General features: G+C 40.1%; 1 protein-coding gene across 1 annotated transcript in view; it reads right to left on the bottom strand.

Annotated features, from left to right (window-relative positions):
* Window positions 1–20,551, bottom strand: part of DNAH7 (dynein axonemal heavy chain 7) — a 306,947-nt gene that overhangs the window by 263,069 nt on the left and 23,327 nt on the right. The window contains 2 exon segments of the mRNA XM_032637818.1: window positions 7,357–7,503; window positions 13,240–13,361. Coding sequence (XP_032493709.1) covers window positions 7,357–7,374 — 18 coding nt within the window. The 5' untranslated portion in view covers window positions 7,375–7,503; window positions 13,240–13,361.

Raw genomic sequence — 20,551 nt, 5'->3', positions numbered from 1 at the left:
GTCCATATGAGCAGGCCAGCGGAGAAACAGAAGGAGTCACAGCAACAGGTCTAGACAGAGATGAGCCTGAAACAGTCCGCCATTCACCCTTTCCCCATCTGCGAACTTTCCTTCTTCAGTATTCTGCGTCCCGCTCTCTGCTCACCACAACCTCAAAAGCCATTAATTGAAATAAACAAGCAGCAGGGTACTCTGACTTTCTACATTGTCTCCATTTCTAGCTCCCCTTGGGGTCAATTTCTCATTTGCAGAATCCTGTTTCTAAATTTGTCTTCTGTAGTGCACCTTGCCAGCATTATGGAAGGAAAAATAATTTTATAAAAATTGGCAAAGACAGTTCTTTTGTATTTGTCAGTTACTGTGATCCCTGTCAGCAAGAGGAATATGGCTCCAGGGGTTGAATTCCCATTGCAATTCTCATAGCAGTCAGTTAATGTCACCAACCATACTGCGGCTGATATATAATCCCTGTCCTCACCACTCGAGGTTAAGGCAGGCTCAGAAAACCTGACAACGAATCAATATATTAGGAATGAATTTTTTTTTTTTTTTTTTTTTTTTGCGGTACGCGGGCCTCTCACTGTTGTGGCCTTTCCCGTTGCGGAGCACAGGCTCCAGACACGCAGGCCCAGCGGCCAATGGCTCACGGGCCCAGCCGCTTCCGAGCGGCATGTGGGATCCTCCCTGACCGGGGCACGAACCCGCCGTCCCCTGCATCGGCAGGGGGCGGACTCCCAACCACTGTGCCACCAGGGAAGTCCCAGAAATGAATTTTTGATTAGACATGTTGGATCACTGGATTGCTCAAGTTATGAAAGACACTTACTGTCTCCTGTTATCTGTCTCCTTAAAGACTGCATCATGCAATTACTCAGGGCTTAGTTTGGGTAACGTTATCTATATGCTTTGGACTTACTATCTACAAATATGGAAATCCATTTTAGGAGAACCACCTGGGAACAGAAAACTGGTTACCTCAGTTAACCAAATATGGAAAGACCACATGGAGAACAGAATGACTTGTTGATATTTTGGTTCCCCGAGTGTCAAGGTCAGTTGCATTTATGATCGTGTATTTTCTTTGATGGTTTGGGTGTGTTTGCTAAAATTTATTTTATTAGACACGAACCAAATGCTTCCTTAAGGACTGTATGCCCAAATTTGTGCTGAGCCTATGGGAATCTTTTATGGAAGATATTTGTTTTTCCTTTTAAAATATATAAGCTTATGCTGCTGAGTTCCGACTTATGTTGTTATTTGTTACTACTCATTATTTTAGCTTCAGCTTTTGAAACTGTAGCATGTGTGAAAGGAAGGACTGTGAGTTACACATGTTCCTTTTGAGGCAGTGTGGTAGCTTTTATGATGCGGGGCATGGTATGAGGCTGAGAAAATTAGTGTACAACTTAAAGCAGAGTCCAGGACACCGTGTTCTTTTCTCTGCCCATGCCTTTCTCTCTTTGTGAACCTGTACTCATCCACATCTTCCTCATCTTGCTCAGTCAACAATATTTCTTGAACACCAGCTGTGGGGCCAGGCACAGTTCTAGGCATGGAGAGACAGGGGGCAGCCAAGACCTCAGCTCTTGTTCTAGTAAAGAGAAAGAGAAAACTAGCAAGAAAAAAAAATAAGTATATTAATCAATTTTTATTTCAGATGATGAAAATGCAAGAAGAAAATGAAACAGGGTAATGGAGACTGGCAGTCAAGGAAATTCTTGCTGAGGAGGAAACATCTGAGCTGAGACTTGATGACAAAAAGGACCAGCCGTTCAAAGATGAGTTTCCCAGGAAATGGCCAAGCCCAATGTGAGAATGAACTCGGCACATTCAAGGGCCTGAAGAGCCAGGAACACAGTGAGGAAGGATCTTATTTTAATTGGGCGGAGAAACTATGAACTGAATGGAGTGGGAGTGGAAGCAGGAAAGGCCAGTTAGGAGCCTCTTGGGGTAGGTCAGGGAGTAACAACAGTTGGCTTGAACTTGGGAAAGTAATGGAGATGGAGAGAAGGGGACAAATCAGGGATTATTTTGGAGAAAAAACCCAATAGGACTTGCTGATGGACTAAATGTAAGGAATGAGAATAGGGTAAAATGACTGTTAGGGTTTTTTGTCTGAGCTACTTGGTAGGTGGTAGTACTTTTAACTGAAACGCAAAGCGGGGTTTGGGGCACATGCTGGAAGGTGCAAGAAAATAAAAAAACTTGGTTTTCAAACATGTTAAGTTTGAGATGCCTGTTAGATGTCCAAGTGAGATGTTGAGGAGACTGAAAGCTATACAACCCTGGCTATAACTCTGGTCAAGGAACAGATTAGAAGTTCAGCCGTAGACAGACGGTAACTGAAGCCATGAGGTTAGATGAAATCAAGTAAGACAGAGTAAGTAGAAACAAAAAGAAAGGTGGTCCAAGGATCAAGCCCCAAGGCTCTCATATTCCCTTTCTGGAAACTAGAAATTTAAAAATTACGTACTTTGTCATCCTTTAACAGAGAGTTTATGCAGTACAAAGTTAGAGTTACAACAGATATCTTAGATACAAAAGAATCCTATGACATTTGGTTGACAATTCATGCATGTGGTATTTGTTTGTGAAAATATTGAGCTATATATGGACCAATTCCCATAAAAACAAATAATGATGCTGGCTTATTACCACACATTGACCTTTGACTAATCACAACCAGATCTGGAAAAACACAAGATTGCACTTGGTTTCTTTGAACACTAGAGGGAGATATATACACCTGCAAATTAAGGAAACATTTTTTCCTATACAACTACTTTTACCACAGAATCATAGAATATTTAAAATTTTGATATTCTTGCAATCATCAAGAAATTAGTCATGGGCTAATTCTAAAATAACTTACACATGTTTGGAAAGTAACCCATTTTCTTTGTTAAACCAGGTTTTACTAAATGGCTATTTCGTATATGCTTATGATATGCTATACTGTCAGGTGACGTCTTAGTCATTTTTCTCTTGGGCAATGTGAAGCAATAATATAAAAATCAGTCCTTTTTTTTTTTTTTTTTTAGATTACAGTCCATTTTTATTTGGGGAAACATCAGTGTTTCCTCCCCAGGAATTCTGGTAACATGCTCATTGTAAGCCAAATTGTCAAAAGCTTTGACTCTTGACCTTATGTCTGTGGACACTGGGAATGTGCTGTACTTCATCACGTTCAGTGTTTTTCAGGTGGCTTAAAGGTCATTAGCACTGACTTAATTCTGGGCTTTTTATTTGCCCAATAAAATGCTCTTCGACTTTGCTAGGTAATCACATAGATATGTAGTATTTTCATGATTGCTCGACGCAGCTAGAAAACTTTTTATTTACTTTGGTAATCTTTCCAAGGAACACACTGTACAGTGTCCTCTTTTCCTGATCAAAGGTTGAATATGAGCCTGATCCAACAGCTCTTAGCCTACCAAATACTTTCTTTGACCTTGTAACTAATTTAATAAGCCCTCTTTTCTGTAACTTCAACACTGAAATGCTTCTGGTAATTGAAGGGAGAAAAATGTCTTTTCTATCCCTAGGGAAGGAGTATAGTGTAGGAAAAGAGGCTATTTTCTGGAATCAAAGCTGGTATGAATCCTGACTTTTGGTGGATGTTAACTAAACATATTATGGTGATCATTTCACAATGTATATCAAATCATTATGTTGTACAACTTAAACTCATACAATGTTATGTGACAATTATATCTCAAAAAAAAAAAAAAAAGTCCTGACTTTGTCTCTACTGGCTGGTGAAGGCAAACAAGTTACTTTGCATTTCTGAACTATTTTCTTTTTCTAAATCGGAATCACAATCTTTCAGAATTGTTGTGTAGACTGATTCAGATACTAAAGGAAAAGCAGCTAGCTTAGCTCCTAGTAAAAAGCACGCATTCCAAGTTCCCTGGGCCTTCCTCTTTTCCTTCCATGTGAAATGCTTTATAAAATAACCCTATAAATCACATGTTCATAGATTATGTGCTATGACGTATTTGTCAAGTGTTGGTGTTACGTACGGAATGTGACCTGGGCCACATTGCAGCTGTACTGCCCTGTGCTCTATAGGACAAGGACAGATATAGGACCTTTCCAAGTGACCAACCACTCATAAATATGCGTTTGTGAGTGGCGAGAGGGGAGGGGTGGCACTGGAAATCTAGTGAGGACTGTTATCCCTGAAATGAATGACTTCCCCTTTCCCTCCACAAATGTGATTTCCACCTCCCCAGCCCCATAAAGGTCCAGTTCAAATCCTCCTTTTTCCAAGAGACTTCTCAGCCTAAATGAACTCATCTCTCAAACCATCTGTAACATTGATCCGATTCAATCACCTGGCAATTCATGCCTGGCATTCCCACTTAACCATTTCATTTACATATGTCTCCCCAACCAGGTAGGTTCTTATAAGGCACCATTGCTACTATGTCATATTTCGTAGTGCTTCACTTTAACACATATCACAGTGCTCTACATGAGGCAGGCTGTATTTGGATGTATTTCCATGTCAGTTTTCCTTCAACTTACTTTGTGGCATGCAGTTTGACAATGGAACTCATCCAGAGTAACTGTGTAGGTACAGCTTAGATCATTCTGCTGAAAACATCTGAAAGTTATCTCTTTCCTTTAAACTATAGATTGTTAAAAAGAAAGAACCAAAAAGTATAACATATTAGCCTTACATTTGTGCCATTTACTCTGCTACCTCTGCCATGATTTTTTTTTTTTTGCGGTACGCGAGCCTCTCACTGTTGTGGCCTCTCCCGTTGTGGAGCACAGGCTCCGGACGTGCATTGTGCCATTTACTCTGCTACCTCTGCCATGATTTTTTTTTTTTTGCGGTACGCGAGCCTCTCACTGTTGTGGCCTCTCCCGTTGTGGAGCACAGGCTCCGGACGTGCAGGCTCAGTGGCCATGGCTCACGGGCCCAGCCGCTCCGCGGCACGTGGGATCTTCCCGGACTGGGGCACGAACCCGTGTCCCCTGCATCGGCAGGCGGACTCTCAACCACCGCGCCACCAGGGAAGCCCCTCTGCCATGATTTTGATGAGTATTCACTTTCAGTTGGAACAGTTTTGTTTCCATGACATAATGATCATCACTCACAGATAAAATACAGCAGAGAGTGTGTGATAAACATTTTCCTCACCAGCAAGCCACTTTTTTTCTTTTTAAACCTCTTAGTCAGATCTTATCATTGGTCATAAGATGTATGAGTGGTAATGTGACACCTGTAAAACTCTAAGAGTTGGCATTCATGACTCCAACTTTACATACATAGAATGGAAATAGACAATGAAATTTTATCATTGTTTATTATTCAAACTGGAGAATGAAAGGGTGCTGAAGCTGGAATTAGGATGCTCTTCAAGGTCATGGTGGGTAAAGGCTCACCCATGAAATGCATCACCTCGTCCCCAAGTGTCAAACTGTAACACAGGAAAGTCATAATCCTAAATCTTTACTTAGCAGCTCTGTGATGTGACCCTCTTGAAGTGTGACTCTGCTTTAGGTGGGCCCCACCTTTCCTCTAAGCACCTAGACAAGGTTCCATGTTCTTCAAGAAAACAGTACAGGAACGTACCTTCAAATACGAATAAATAGAACTGAAGCAGCATTACTTTCAAAAGAGTTGTATGGTGATGCATTTTTTTAAAGAATATTCAGGTAAAAAAAAAAAAAAGAATATTCAGGTAATGGTGACAGTTTTTAAAAAATAGATGCCGAGGGCTTCCCTGGTGGTGCAGTGGTTGAGAGTCCTCCTGCCGATGCAGGGGACACGGGTTTGTGTCCCGGTCTGGGAGGATCCCACATGCCGCAGAGTAGCTGGGCCCGTGAGCCATGGCCACTGGGCCTGCACGTCCGGAGCCTGCGTTCTGCAATGGGAGAGGCCGCAACAGTGAGAGGCCCGCGTACCGCAAAAAAACAAAACAAACAAACAAAAAAAAAACACTAAAATAATGCAGAATGACTCCATCTTGGGTTTGGTGTCATCCAATTCTATTTCAGAAGAGTATCTTTCAACTCCCTCCTCCTTACCAATCCACACTTATCTCCCACCATTCTCTTCCCTATGCAGTCTCTATATTGTGCAACATAGAACTTCTACTCAGATTGTGATCCTACACATTTTGACTGTGTTTACTTTTCCTTTGTATTTTTCTTTATCTAACTTTATTCCAGCCAAACTCAAAGGCATTATATCAATTAAGCTTTTGCTCAAACATCTAAAATGGTCTATTCTTTTTTAAAACAAGAATTCACATGGTATCATCTTCTAATGTATTAACCATTATTGTTTGCATGAATGCTATTCTCTCTTTTACTATGTTTAAGTCCCAGTTCAAAGATCACTTCCTCTACAGCATTCCCTGACCCTCCCAGGCCTGGTATCCCCCAAAGATACCTGGCATAGTTATAGGCGTGAAATTGAACAGATGCAAAAATATTCCAGTTGTTCTGTATTTTGGAGAAGAATGACCTTGACGAAATTCATTGTCTTCTCAGACCCAAAGGATGCATACATAAATTAACAGGGAAAGAGGATATTTTTCTAGGTTAAGATTGGTATTATTAGTAGAAGCAATAAATAGAAATGAACTCTGAGCTATTCTACTTTCAGTGAAATTAAGCAAAAGCTTTTCACTACAGTCTATGAAATACTTATCACTATAGTGTATATAAAATCATTATTTTTGTTTTTATAACATTTTCTCTAGTTACAACATTAACAAATTGATACCATAATGGTGAATATATGTAATTATACATTTGTTATAGAATGTACAACACAAAGAGTGAACCCTGTGTACATACACATACACACGCGCACACACACACACACACACACACACACACACACACACACTGATTGCTTGACCTGTTCCATGGGTCCCTGAGGCTCCATCCACTTTTTTCCCTCCAGTTTTTGCTTTCTGTGCTTCAGTTTTGATAGTTCCTGTGCCCCGTCTTCAAGTCTTTTTTTCTTTTCTCCTGCTCTTAATCTTTCTAATTTATCACTGAAAAAACCTCCTTGAAGATGTTTTCATGGACCAGCTCCTCTCTAAGCCACCTGCCCTTCTATATTTCTGCCTAATAACACACTGTAACCAGCATCCGATGGGCCTCTTAGAGCAAAGCCTTTTGCTCTTCCCTCTTCCCTTCCACTTCCTTCTCGTACTGTCAGTGAGGAATCTTCCTCTCTTAAAGGATTTCAACAATAACTCAGCCCCAGGAACTGAAGTCATGCTTGGTGAGTTTCTAGCCTCATTTTCTTTTTCTATTTTTCAATCCCCATTGGCCAGAAGCCCCCTTCTAGAAATCAAAACATCATGACTGTTCTGTAACATGTACCTTCCAGGTGACCTTCATGTGGAACAAACTTGGAGAATCACAGACTCATTTCAGTAACATGGCATTGACCAAGCTATCCGTTTCTATCCCCATTGGAGGGGTTTACTTAGTGGCTCTCCTGGGTGAAGGGAATCTTCCATCTGCAATCTGAAGAAGAGAGTTTCCACTGGTCATGTTTCTGCCAAGGCTCTGTCCCATCACACCTTTCCACTCCTCCAACACATACACACACACACACACACACAGAGTATACCACTTCTAAGCACCCACTATAGTCACTGTTTCCATACAGATACAAAATCCTTTTCTGTTACAAGAAGCTGATCATTTTGTCACAATATCATTATCTCTATAGGTTGGCTTTTTGGTTTTAATAATAATCTTACATAGAGATGTACTTGAATAGGACATGGTACTTAGCCAAAGATATCCAGAAGGTTTGCTCAAAAACATTCCTTGTTGGGTCAGCCTTTATTAAATCCTCCCCAGGAGCTGATATTTTGGGAACAAAATATTACTGGTAAAGAGAAGCATGTGAAGTTTCCAAAAGCAAGGGAGTATGTAACCAATGAAAGGATAAAATTTCAAGGCCTGTACAGTAAAGCAGCTGTTAGATGATTTACTGGAAAATTCCTCCAAAACATAACAGAGGCTTCCTACTACAAAGGAAATATTTTCCTTCAAATCCATAATATTAAAGTTCACTATGTTATGTACTCAAAAGACCTCTCTAATAAAACCTGGGATTTTCACAATAACCTCCACCTTAGGGACTTGACTTTCTTTCCATCCCTCCGAGCAGCCAGGGTGCCACTGGTGTGAGAGTCACGATGTGTGTTCTAAACTTCAGAGATTCATTCCTTTTGTGCAGTTTCCAGTGTCAATAACAGGCTAGGACTTCACTTCTCAGACATACCAGTGACTCACGCTAAACTAAGCAAAGGAGATAACCTCTCACTTTCAATTAGAGGAATTATCTTAGACCCGCCAGCATGTGTGGATTTACAAGGCAGCAAGGACAAGTGCAAAGCAATACTTGTAAGGGGAGGGGAGGGGTGAGGGAGAGAAAAACAGACTCTGGCCAGTACTTCCCCTTAGCTTTCTCCATGGGTGACCAACACGCAGGCGGACTTTCTCAGATGCTCCAGCACCTGCGTGCTTTGGCCAAGTCCTGGTCGAGGCCTGTGAAAATGACCAGAGAGTGAAGGCGACTCCACAGAGCGGTGACTGTGGGAGCACCCCTGTGACCGAATGGGCCAAAAAGCTCTTAATAATTCCCCAAACCCAAACTTCCCCATCTAACCTCATCCTTGACTCTGCTGACCCACAAGACCGTTTATTAGGAGTTACCAGAAACCACTTGGACTCTTAAGGTCGTATTTGCACATAAAACACCCGCTGGCTCAAACTTCAAGGAGGAGCCCACCTATACAAAGGGCACTACTGAGCTTGCTGAGGGGTAATCACTCCCAGGACTTTGATCAACAAGAGAAAAGCAGAACGGTAGTGGAGGAAAGAGACGCAGTGACACAAGCTGAGGTCAGAACCAGAGGTGGCCCCTGCCACTTGCCTCCTTTCGGATTTTGAATGTGCCAACCAGTTCCAGCCCTCCTGTCCCTGGATGTACCAGAGGTGTGGGCTAGGCCATCACAGCAGGAGCAGTGCTCCCCAGAAGACAGCCCTTTATCTGCTTACTGATCAATGGCAAGGAGGCTGCTCTGAGCCTTGTTTGGATATTCAGACGGTCAGAAGGGACACGGCTTCAATATGCTCATCTAGTTGATTGAACCTCCAGGCTAAACAATCCTACTTTTCTTAAGAAATGAACATGGAAATGGTCCATTGGCAACAGGAACACTGATCCTGGAATGATCTGTTCAATAACTCTGACACACCTCTATGACACATGAGTCAAACGTCCGGAGTTGGATTCTGACCTAAGCCGATACTGTGGGAGCAGGAGAACTGAGCTCTCCGCGCACAGAGGCTCCGCCTTGGCCCCCAAGGCCACAAGGCAGTGAAGGTTTGAGTCCCTGTGTCGGTGACTCAGCTCTGCTTCTGCTCTGGGAAGATAAATTAGGTGCCATGTGCTTTACTCTAGGTAAAATAGGTTATTCAGGGAAAAATATAAAAAGACTTCGAAAAGATTCCAGTCAATATGAAAGGTCCCCTATCAGAAAAGGTGCATATTGGGGCCATGACAAGAACTTCTTCCTTCCTTGTGAAAAAATAGTATCCTCCAAGTTGTTGACAACTGTTTACTGCATGGGCCCTTTGAGTTGGGCTGATAAGGAGGGAGGCAAACCCCACTTCCAGTGATACTCTGCAGGCTGTGAGGGCAGCACGCCCCCTGCCCTGCAGCACGTGCTACCACCCCTGTCCCAGCTGAGGAGCAGCTATGAAGTCTGTTCTCATCACAGCAGCGAATGGGCCCGGGGCCTATTATTTCCACGTGGTAGGAGATACCCTGGGATCAGCTGGAGAGTCGTTTGTCATGAGTGTGTTGGGCAGCTTTCCCTTCTGCACTCTGTGAGGGTACGTGTCCCAGGAAGCATGCCCCCTTGTCTCCCTCTCAATCCCCTGTGCTGACAGACCCGTGGCCTCATTCAGGGCTCAGGCAGCAATGTGCTCACAGTAGTTAGGCTCAGGCCCAGGGATGACTCATGACTGGCCATTCCCCTTGGCCAGTGATGGGTGTAGGGATCAAGTCCAAAAGAAAAACAAAACAAAACAAACAAACAAAAAAAAAACACACAGCTTACAGGCTTTGGGAAAGGCTTTCCTCCCTAATAAAAGGAACCTTGACAGGACTGAGCAGCTGAATTAACCCTTCCCGCAACCCTACCTCTGAACTTCTTGTTTAGGGAGAGGATATAATTCCTATTGTTTAAACCCCATTGGATATGGTGAAAATTGCAATGAAAGGCATCCTTACTGGCCTTACTGGTTCTCAGTGGTAGGAACCTGAAGTTACTTTCCATCTCTGGAAGAGTGCTACAAGCCACAGGCTACCAGCTCCTACATAAGCAGAGAAAATAAGCACTCACTCGTGGTAAGCTGCGTGAATCGAGGCAATTGCAGCTGAATTTGCTCATCTGTAAAATGGTTTTAGGAGCAGCAACAACTTCAGAGGCTTATGATGATTAATTTAGTTAGTGCGGATAAAGTTCTTAAAACAGAGCACAGAGTAGAGACTCAATCTAAATGTCAAATGTCATTATTATGGAGAGGAGGCAAAGAGGACTGACCATCCTGGGCTAAATTAGGGCTACCAACGAGAAACCAAGAGAAGATTCCAGCAGACACTGGTAAGATAAAGGAGACAAAAATTGCAGTTTAACAATGTCTTCCTCACACTCATTCTCTCCACAAGAGTATACAGGTGACCTGGCTGTGACAGCAGTTCTTGCCCCTTTCGTGTCCAGGGTTGGCTCAGTTTACTTGAAGTGGTAGACTGAAAGATGTCCCCAAAGATGGCCATGCCCTAATCCCCGGAACCGGTGACTGTGTTACCTCACATGACAAGAAGGACTTTGCATCTGGAGATGGGGAGGCTACCCTGGACCAGGGGTCCCCAGCCCTCCTGTTAGGAACCGGCCTGCACAGCAGGATCCCCATCGCTTGTATTACACCCTCCAGGTCTGTGGAAAAAAACTGTCTTCCACAAAACTGGTCCCTGGTGCTAACAGGATGGGGATCGCTGCCCTGAACTATCCAGGGAGGCCCAATGCCCTTATAAGAGGGCAAAGGAGATCAGAGTCAGCAATGGGAGGGTGCTGATGGGAACAAGAGCCCGCAGTGATGGGAGGAAGGGGCCACAGCCAAGGAATACAGGCAGCCTTTAGAAGCCGGAAGAGGCAAGGAATCTGATTCTCTCCTAAACTTCCAGAAGGAACTCAGCCCTGCCAGCAGCTTGAATTTAGACTTTTGAAGTCCTGAATTGTAAGAGTAAAAAAATTGTGCTATTCTAAGCCAAAGTTTGTAGAAATGTGTTGCGCCAGAAATAAGAAACTAGTATTTCTGGCTAACCAGGTGAGACATGCCCCCTACCTCCTTGTCTTCGTTTAGATATTCCTGCTGCAAGTAACAGAAGTCTCAACCCAAAATGGCTTAAGGGATCTGTTATCTTACATATTAAAATCAGAGTAACAGAGCCAAGGTGTTATAGGTTGGCTAATTCGGCAGCTCAGAGACCTCATTAGAGATCAAGTGTTTTGTTTTTCCAGATTCCTGCTCTGCCATCCTCAGCATGAAGGTTTATCTCTTCAGGTTGGTCCACTCATGGTCAAAAATGGTGGCTGTGCTTCAAATCACTATACCCCTCCACATTAATGTCCAAAGGTTGGAAGATAAAGTCACTTCTTTCATGTGTCCCTTTTTAGGTACCAGGAATAATTTCCCAGAACTTCCCAAGTAAACTTTGCCTCTAGTGGCATTAGCAAGAATTGAATGATTCCTCTATTTCTAAATCAGTCACTGAGGAGAATGGAATTAACATTCAGCTCTGGTATAGCAGAAGGGCCAGCCCCTCCTGAAAGTACTTGGCAGCCTACTTTCTAGGTTGTATTAGTAAGGAGAAGAGGGATGGTAGGTGATGTGTGTAGCAAACATACACATCCTACATTCCCTCCCCATAGGTCCCCTTTGAGCAGACAACTGCATCAGAGAGAAAAACCTTCCAAAATAGAGGAAGGCTGTCCTTCCGGTGAAGTGTGCTAATGTCTGTAACCCTCACCCTCTGCTCAAAATCTTCTGACCTGGAAGCACATTCATTTATTTAATATTTTTCTTTGCTCAGAGTAACTACTAAATAAATGTTTATGAATCAAGGGTCAATAATTGTTATTTTGTGCCTCTAGTGGTATTATTTTCTGATTGTTTGTTTCTCAACAGTCGGGAGGTATTTAGAACCTACTGGAGATTTCGTTAGCATAGATATTTGTATTAGGTGGAATAAAAATAAAAATACTAACTCATATAACATTTTCTCTGAGCCTGTCATTACACTAAGGACTTGACGTAACTCATTCAACCTTAGCTATATGAAGTGGTACTGTTTTTAATCTCCATTTTATCGATGAAGAAATTCAAACACAGAGAGAAAAACCATTGCTAATCCATAAATTCCTCTGAGGAAAAGGTTAAGCAATGGCAAAGACTGGTCGTCTAATGATATTTTAAAAGGAAATAAAAACAATTTCGGACAAGTGGCCTGATCCATTGATATAAACTACAGGAGAATTTTATATTTCAAAAACATTTTTTTTGATGTAAAATTAAATGACACAAGCAGCATTCAAACCTATACCAAGGGGTGGATGAAAACACAGCGCAAAGTGAAAAGTGTGTCTGTCTGTGGGAAAGATACCAAAAGAAAAAATAAAAACATTATAAATTATGATCCAACAGTCATGAACTAGTGAAAAAACTTGGGATTTCAAAGAGTTGATTTGGAAGCAAGATCTTTTGGCTTCCCCTAGCTGGAGACCAATATTTTGAATGGCTTTTATCTGTTTCTATAATTATTTTGACCTTTCTCTGAACTAACACCTTCTTTTAAAAACACGTATGGGACACTGCGTTACAACCATTCTAGACAAAAAGGCATATATTATGTTTTGGCTATTGGGCTTTTCTAATCACTATTCACTCACTTTGTTGTTATGGATTTTGGATATAATGGAACAAAATGATTCCATCAGTTCTTGCATACAGATATAGTCAGTACTAAACTTCATGTTAAATGTTAGGATTCCCTTCAAGAGAGATGATGCCTGCAAATTCCACTGTGCTTTGTTGGTTGGCACTGCAATGGAGACTGAGATGTTTTTTCAATAATCTATAGAACAGTAGGCATTTTTACACCAAGGGAACAAAAATTACCTCATCTGAATCCTTTTAGAGGTGACAGGGTTTCACTGAAGTTAGGTAGTTATTTAAAGATAGGACATTGTAGATTTCATGACGCAAAGTAAACGGAAGAATGCCTTCAAGAACACAAAATCCTGAAATACATAAAGGGAAGTAGGAGGCTAATTTATGGTAAATGCAAAGCATGAAACTCAAAAATTCCCGAAACAATTTGCATTGTGGCAGTATGTTGATTTAATTCTGGTTCTACTTAAACTGATCAAACATCCAGAAAGAAAAATAGAAAATGTTGTTCATTTATCTGGATGATTCTCAACAGTCATATATTTGACATAGTAGAACTAAAATAGTAATGATCCAGGTTTTCTTGTTTTAATACTTGACATCTAAAATTGTTCTTGTTTCAACATTTCCTAAAAGGAGTCAATGTAAAGACTTCATTGATGATTGTTAAGTGTATTTCTCTTTTTCATTTAGACCAATTTATTGTTGCCAAGCATGTCTGGACAGGTTCTATCCTCTGAATACCCAGATTTTAATTTGGTATTTCTATGGTACTCTGAATCATTGCTGGTAGAGTTTTAATTAGTCCAATGCATTGGAAACTAATTTGGCAGTATATACAAGAGTCCTACAATGTTTGGGTATTTGACTCAGGGGTTCTGCTTCTGGAAATCATTTTCAGGAAATAACACAAAATTCACAAAACATATTTATGTTCAATAATATTTGTTTACATGGTAATTATGTTAGCCAAGATGAGATACAACCTAAATGCCTGATAATAGCAAGATGGTTAAGTAAATTATGATATATCCACTGAAGGATGTTACTGTCTCTAAAATTTATAATAAAATGAGAAAATTCTTAAATATAATGACAAGTACAGAGGTGGGCAGAAGGCAGAAGCAAAATTGTGTTCAGCATTTGATCATAACAACATTAAAAATCATATTATTTTAAAGACTGAAAGAAATATATCTCCCAATGTCCATTACAAAAGAAAGGATAAATAAGTTGTGGTATAGGCACATGATAAAATATTATAAAATTGTTAAATGAGTGGACTTGAGTCATATAAGCCAACATGGATGAATCTTAATAAATATACCAAAACAAACTAAACAAAATATTACATTATTTAGATACACATATGTATACATGTGCATGTGTGTGCATTACGAAATTAAGAAAAGGGGTGGTGATAAATACAAAAATGTGGGACAGTAGTTATCTCTGGCAGGGAGGCACAGGGTTAGGAGGAACAGGGAAAAAACAAGCAGATAGAGGTCAGTTACTGGTAGCATTCTACTTCCTGACAGGGCATGGGGTCTTTTGCTATTCATTATGTTATATAGTAATGAATAAGCAAAATAAAAGATGTCCATGCCTGAGCCCATGACAACAGTGTGCTACAACTGAGAATTATGATTTACTCATTTCTTAACTTTGTTAGAAGATGAGATTATAAATGACTTTTTTCCCTTTATACATTTCTACAATTTCTATCATTAGCACTATACTTTAAACTTTAAAACACAATAAACAAATCTAGAAAGCCTGTAGATATAAAAATTCAAAAGACAAATTATACCTGAGGCTGGATGAGCTAGAATTACCAAATGTAAGTCAGGCAATTGAACCAAAAGCTTGGGTTTAATTAACAGTAACCTGCAGTTAGTGGTTACATTATGTAGACCTGATTTTATTTTCTTAATCCTGATGATTCCAATTCTTCTCTGAGAAAGTGACCACACTGGGGCCTAACTATAAAGATCTAAAAATGTTATATTTTCTTATAATTAATTATAATAGCTAGTATCAATTATTACTATGTGCCAAGTACTGTGTTAAGTGCTTTTCATCCATAGTCAGATTTAATGCTCACACTAAACATATGATAGTTACTAGTATTGTCAAAATTCAACAGATGAGGAAACTGAGGCACAAAGAAGATAGGTGCCTTGCCCAAGATCACACGACCAGTAAATAAGGGAGCTCAAAATTTGAGCCTAGACTTACAATGGATCAAGCCGCCTCCTGAGAACTAAAAAAATCTTATCAAATGCTGATCTCAATAAATGTGTACATATCAAAGTAGAAGTGTAATAAGTCTGAGAGAGGGCCCTAGAGTTTGGTTCTCAGAACCATGTGTGAGGGTAGATGTAGGGGCATGGTTTCCCAGGGCAAGGATCTGAAGATAGAAGTCGGAGAAGTATAGACCCCAAGGATACCTAGAAGGCGGGCTAGCTCGGTCCCTTGAGCAGGGCTCTGAAGGCCACGACTACGTAGGTTTATAGCCAGGCTTCACCACATACTAGCTTTGTGACCTGAGAAAGTTACTGGAATTCTCTGTGTTTCATTTCCTACGATTGTAAAATTGTAAAACAGTCGTACCTACCTCACAGAGTCATTGTGTGTATTAAATGAATCAACCTATGTAAAGCACTCAGAACAATTCCTGGCACATAGTACTCATGAAATGTTAGCTATTATAATTCTGGTGTATATTTTCCCAGTACATAATCTTTTCTGTCTCTCTCATTGTACATTCATCGGTTGCTTTGAATTATCTGGGAAATGAGAGAAGTTATAAATAAATACAGAATGGAAAAATAACCTTTATAATATTAATAAATCTACTTTTATGATACTGACTAGAGGCTTAAAAATGCATACGCTGGTTTTCTTTTGCACTTGAAAGAACATAATTCTAGGACCAGGAGATGTGAATTCAGGTCCTGGCTCTGTCCGTAACTCTACAACCTTGGATAAATCTCAACTCTATCAGCCTCTGTCTTCTTGCCTCACAGTGGAGGTGATGATGCCAGGATCACCTCCCTGAATGCTTTATTCTGGCGTGTGTCAGCAGGTTTGTGCTTTCATTTCATAAACCACACTTGGTGAGCAACTGCTCTGTACCAGACTCAGTGTTGGAGGTGGGACACGAAAAGTTTGGTACCTTGAGGAATTCAGGGCAGAGGAACTGCAATCCTGACTGAAGAGTGTGAGCCTGCATGAGCCCGCAGGGCTGGGGAAGGAATGAAAGCAGATATTCCAATTCAAATGATGATTTTCGAATTCTAGATAGTACACCAACCATACAAGGAGGAATAATAGCTGGCATTATCTTGGCCATTCAGAAACAGGTCCTTTTTTTTTTTTCCATCCTGAAACATATGCACATTTCCATGGGACTCTCCACCTATAACTGCCACCATCTGAAATATTTTGCTTTGCATTTGTTTTGAATCCTTTAAGATTCCACAAAACTAACTCACTTTCTCAGCACAGAACATTTGTATTTGTTTGGCAGAAATTTTCCCACCGCTCATGTCCAATTATTAAGTTGGTTAGATAGAAAATAATGATATTACTACTCTTTCATGCTTATCACCCTTGACATTTTCCAAATGGAAACTTTGTTCATTGGCTGAAATCCTGTTTAATGCTATCCAACGTCAAAGACAGGTTTGGTACACTAATCTCCTTGGAGAAAAGGATGTGGGTCTCTAATTCAGTTACAGATGGAACTGAATTTGATAGCCCCAGACTATTTGCCAATAATATTTTTGTAGCCACAAATAACCTGGCAACTCAGCATTTTAGTTTTGAGTCAGGTCAGGAAAAGGTCTACTTTGGGTCTGATTAGTTATTTGTTTGCACAGTTTTTCAGATGTTCATGTAGTGCCCAGGTGCACGTCCATCCAGAGCAGAAAAGCCCACCAAGCTGACCAAAGCCACAGCTAGGTGTCAAATTTTAAGGTTTGACCCCCCCAAACCCCAAATTCTATGCCTGTGGCATCTATATAAAGGAATCAGACTCCCCCCCAAAGAATAATCTAAAGCTTTTTTGTTAACCTATCATCACAATATTTGATGTTGCTCAGACTGCACCAAATTTTTTTTTAATTGTTCTTCTCAAAATGTAATAAAAAGAGAAGTACAAATGGCTGATAAACCACAAAAAGATGCCTGGCCTCATAATGATAAAAGAAATGAAAAATAAAATATATTTCTCCTATAAAACTGATAATCTCTTGAAAATTGATAATAACCAACATTGGCACGGGTGGGGTAACAGGATCTCTCACTTAGCTGTTGGGCCTTAAAATATTAGTAAAATTTTTCCAGAAGGAAAAACACCCTGATATTTTATGTATCCTTTGACCTTGAGATTCTACTTTTAAGAAATTATCTTCGAAGGAAATAATTATGAACGTACGCAAAGATTTGCCTTCAAGGATAATTGCTGTATTGTTTTCAATAATGAACAGTTAAAAAAATTAAATGTCCAAAAATAGGGGATTGATTAAATAGAAGATGCTATATCCATACAATGATATAGTATATAACCATTAAATATGTTATAATATTTTGTGGCAAGAATATATTTATGATATATTAAGTAAGAGTCATCGTCATTAGCAGCAGTTATACCTAAATAAGAGATCTAATTTGATTTGTAAATTAAAAAAAATGTTTTGTTTTCCTGTATTTTCTATGGTGAATGCATTTACCACTTTAATAAAAATTATAAACTATAATATAATTTTTAAAAACATATGAACTGTAATGTAATGCTTCTTAAACTTGTATAAATTTCTAAATGTTATTAAAGCAAATAGACATTGGCATTCACCTTATAATCTCTGTGAGAGTAACTTTATTAAAAGTTATACTTTACGAGTTTTTATCAATTTAGTGTCAAGTAATATAGAATGTAATATTTGTTGAAGACACTGTAGACACATAGACATTTTATATAATATAGTGGCTGTGCACTATTTCAGTGGAGAGCTGAGATTTGCAAACTTGCACTCCTGTCCATGGGAAGCACATGGAAATAATAGGAAGAGCTGACAGATGTAGGTACTTTGTAGTCTAGTCCAAAATAATAGGGGTAGAAAGCCAACACTCACTGGTATCCGGGGAGGCCTGCACTAAATTCCTGCCGCTGCCCCTCATAGGCTGTGTAACCTTGGCCAACTCACTTAACTCCAGCAAAATAGGGATAACAATAACATGCAATATCTACCCCTTCTAGTGGTTGTGAGATTTAAATGAGAAAAGAGGGTTAAAAGCAGAATTTGCATTACACGTGGCAAATAAGTACTCAATAAACCTAAGCTGTAATTCCCAGCCATAGGTTCATCATGGGATTGGTACATCCAAAGCCTCCGGCTCAGTCCTCTGTGACTAAACCAGAGGAGGAACGACAAACAGCAAAATCAGTCAACAACCGCCCACGTTCCTCCACGTTGCTCAGGTTCCCCAGGGAATAAAAAGTGCAGTCCTTGGAAAGGAATTGAACGTGGAAATGCCCTTGCATTCCTACTTTGTGTGTGTGTGTTTGCCTTAATGGAATCCTTTTGTTTAAAAAAAAAAAGCAGTGGAAGAAGAGGCCCCATTCACCATAGTTAATATTGCCAAGCCTTGGGGAGTAATACACTCACTGCTTTGTGACCCAGAGCCCAGTAGGATTAAGCTTCAAGGGGTCCTCTTTGAATTTCATGATTTTTTTCTCTTTTTTAAGGTTGTTTAAATGTTACCAAACTCTTAAGTCCCTGGATGGATGAAAGTCGCTGAATGAGTTGGTAAATGTTGCTGAAGCCGGGGGATGAGGGTCCCGACACAAGGAAGGGCCTGATTTATTCAGCGTCTGAGCATGAGGAACAGTGACCTGCTAAAACAATGATCACTTACAGGAAAAATGTAAGAAAAGTTGACTTAAACCAGGAAAACGTTGGTAAATTCACTGTTGCCTTTGTGTCAAATCAGTAATTGAAGACTCTAGCTCCATGTTCTTAAAGTAAAACCCCTCAGTCCTGAGCAGGGCAGGGAAAAAAAAAAGTTTGCTTCCTGAGAAACACAAAAGCTTATTTTTTCAGATCTTAAAAAGAGATATAATTTAGAAAAGGGATAATCACAAGCAACACTTTCTGCTGAGAACAAAAACCAAAGCAAAAAAATATTTATGGACATTCCCAAGAAACCGCTATGGCAAATCTCACTGGAATTTAATTCATGTGGAGGCTTTGAAACATCAGCACACAGCAGGAAATGAAAGGGCATTTGAAAAATAAAGGACAACTCCAGCTTCTCCTCTATCCATACCTCTATAAGTTGCAAAGAAAGTCCTTATTTTTAGCAAAATTGCTATCACATTTACAAACTGCAGTCTGGACATGTGTCCACAGCTTGGTGCCAACATGGCTCTATCACCACAGATCCAAACCCACCAGAACATTTTGTTTTTCAGAAGTCAGTTTTCCCTTAAAATACATTCACGTGGAGAGCGGGGAATGAGAACTGTCGTGGATAATGAGAAGTGGGGGCCTGAGGACAAGAGAAATCTGCTGGAGAGCTCAAGGAGTATACGGTGAAGAAAAGTTCTTTTTTAGCTCCCAGTGAATTCCTCAGCAATTAGTGGTTTGTCATGAAATGATAGCAGTTGCAAGAACTGTGGCCAGAGATCCATGGCCTGCCTGCATCATGGGAATATCCCTGGCCTCTGAGACAAAAGAAGCTGCATAGAGTTATGGTGGTACAAAATATGTTTTTCAAAGCTTTATAGGCCCCTCTTTCAATAATATATGAAGCAAACAAACAAACAAAGCTAAGCAAAGAAAAATTGTCTTTGATCAGGTTTTAACAGACATTTCAAAGTAGAGGAATGTGTTAATACTGTAAAGTATTGTTTATGAACAAGGAAATATGTTTCAGTGTGCCAAGCTACCCTCCAAGAAGCATCTTAAACTCTTGGAGGAATAAAGTCCAAGATAAATGGTTGTGGGATTTTGCAGGTAAGATGACTCTAACTTGCTGGCATTACTCAAAAAGATATATAATAAAGTGCCATGAAGAACTTCCAAAATCATCAGAATTTGTTAAAGACAGTATACTATTTTAGTTTTACATTTTTTGCATTATTGCTAAAGCAGCTTTGCCCCCTCCCCCCATCAAATGCCTGATTGTAAAAGAAATGCGTGCTTATCGTAGATAACTGGAAAGCATGGGGAAATATCACCTATCATTCCACTGCCCACGTGCTGATATGATTAGTATACTGGCATATTTTTTTCTTGACTTTTTCCTACATGTATTTTTTTAAACTGGGTGAGATTACACTGTCTCTGTGTGTGTATGTGTGCGCAGGCGTTTACACGTAGTGTATCACAGAATTATCCAAGGTCGTGGAGCACACTTCACTATTGTCATTTGCTTAACTGTTTCCTGTTATTGTACATTTGTACACTCTTTGAGTATTCTGTTGAATTTCAAGTAATGAGGAGCTTTTCTTGCTAAACCATGAAAGAATTGT

The sequence above is a fragment of the Phocoena sinus genome, chromosome 7 (assembly GCF_008692025.1).
Source record: "Phocoena sinus isolate mPhoSin1 chromosome 7, mPhoSin1.pri, whole genome shotgun sequence".
Lineage (NCBI taxonomy): Eukaryota > Metazoa > Chordata > Mammalia > Artiodactyla > Phocoenidae > Phocoena > Phocoena sinus.
The sequence above is the reverse complement of the archived record's forward strand: the minus strand, read 5'-3'. Positions and strand labels throughout refer to the sequence as shown.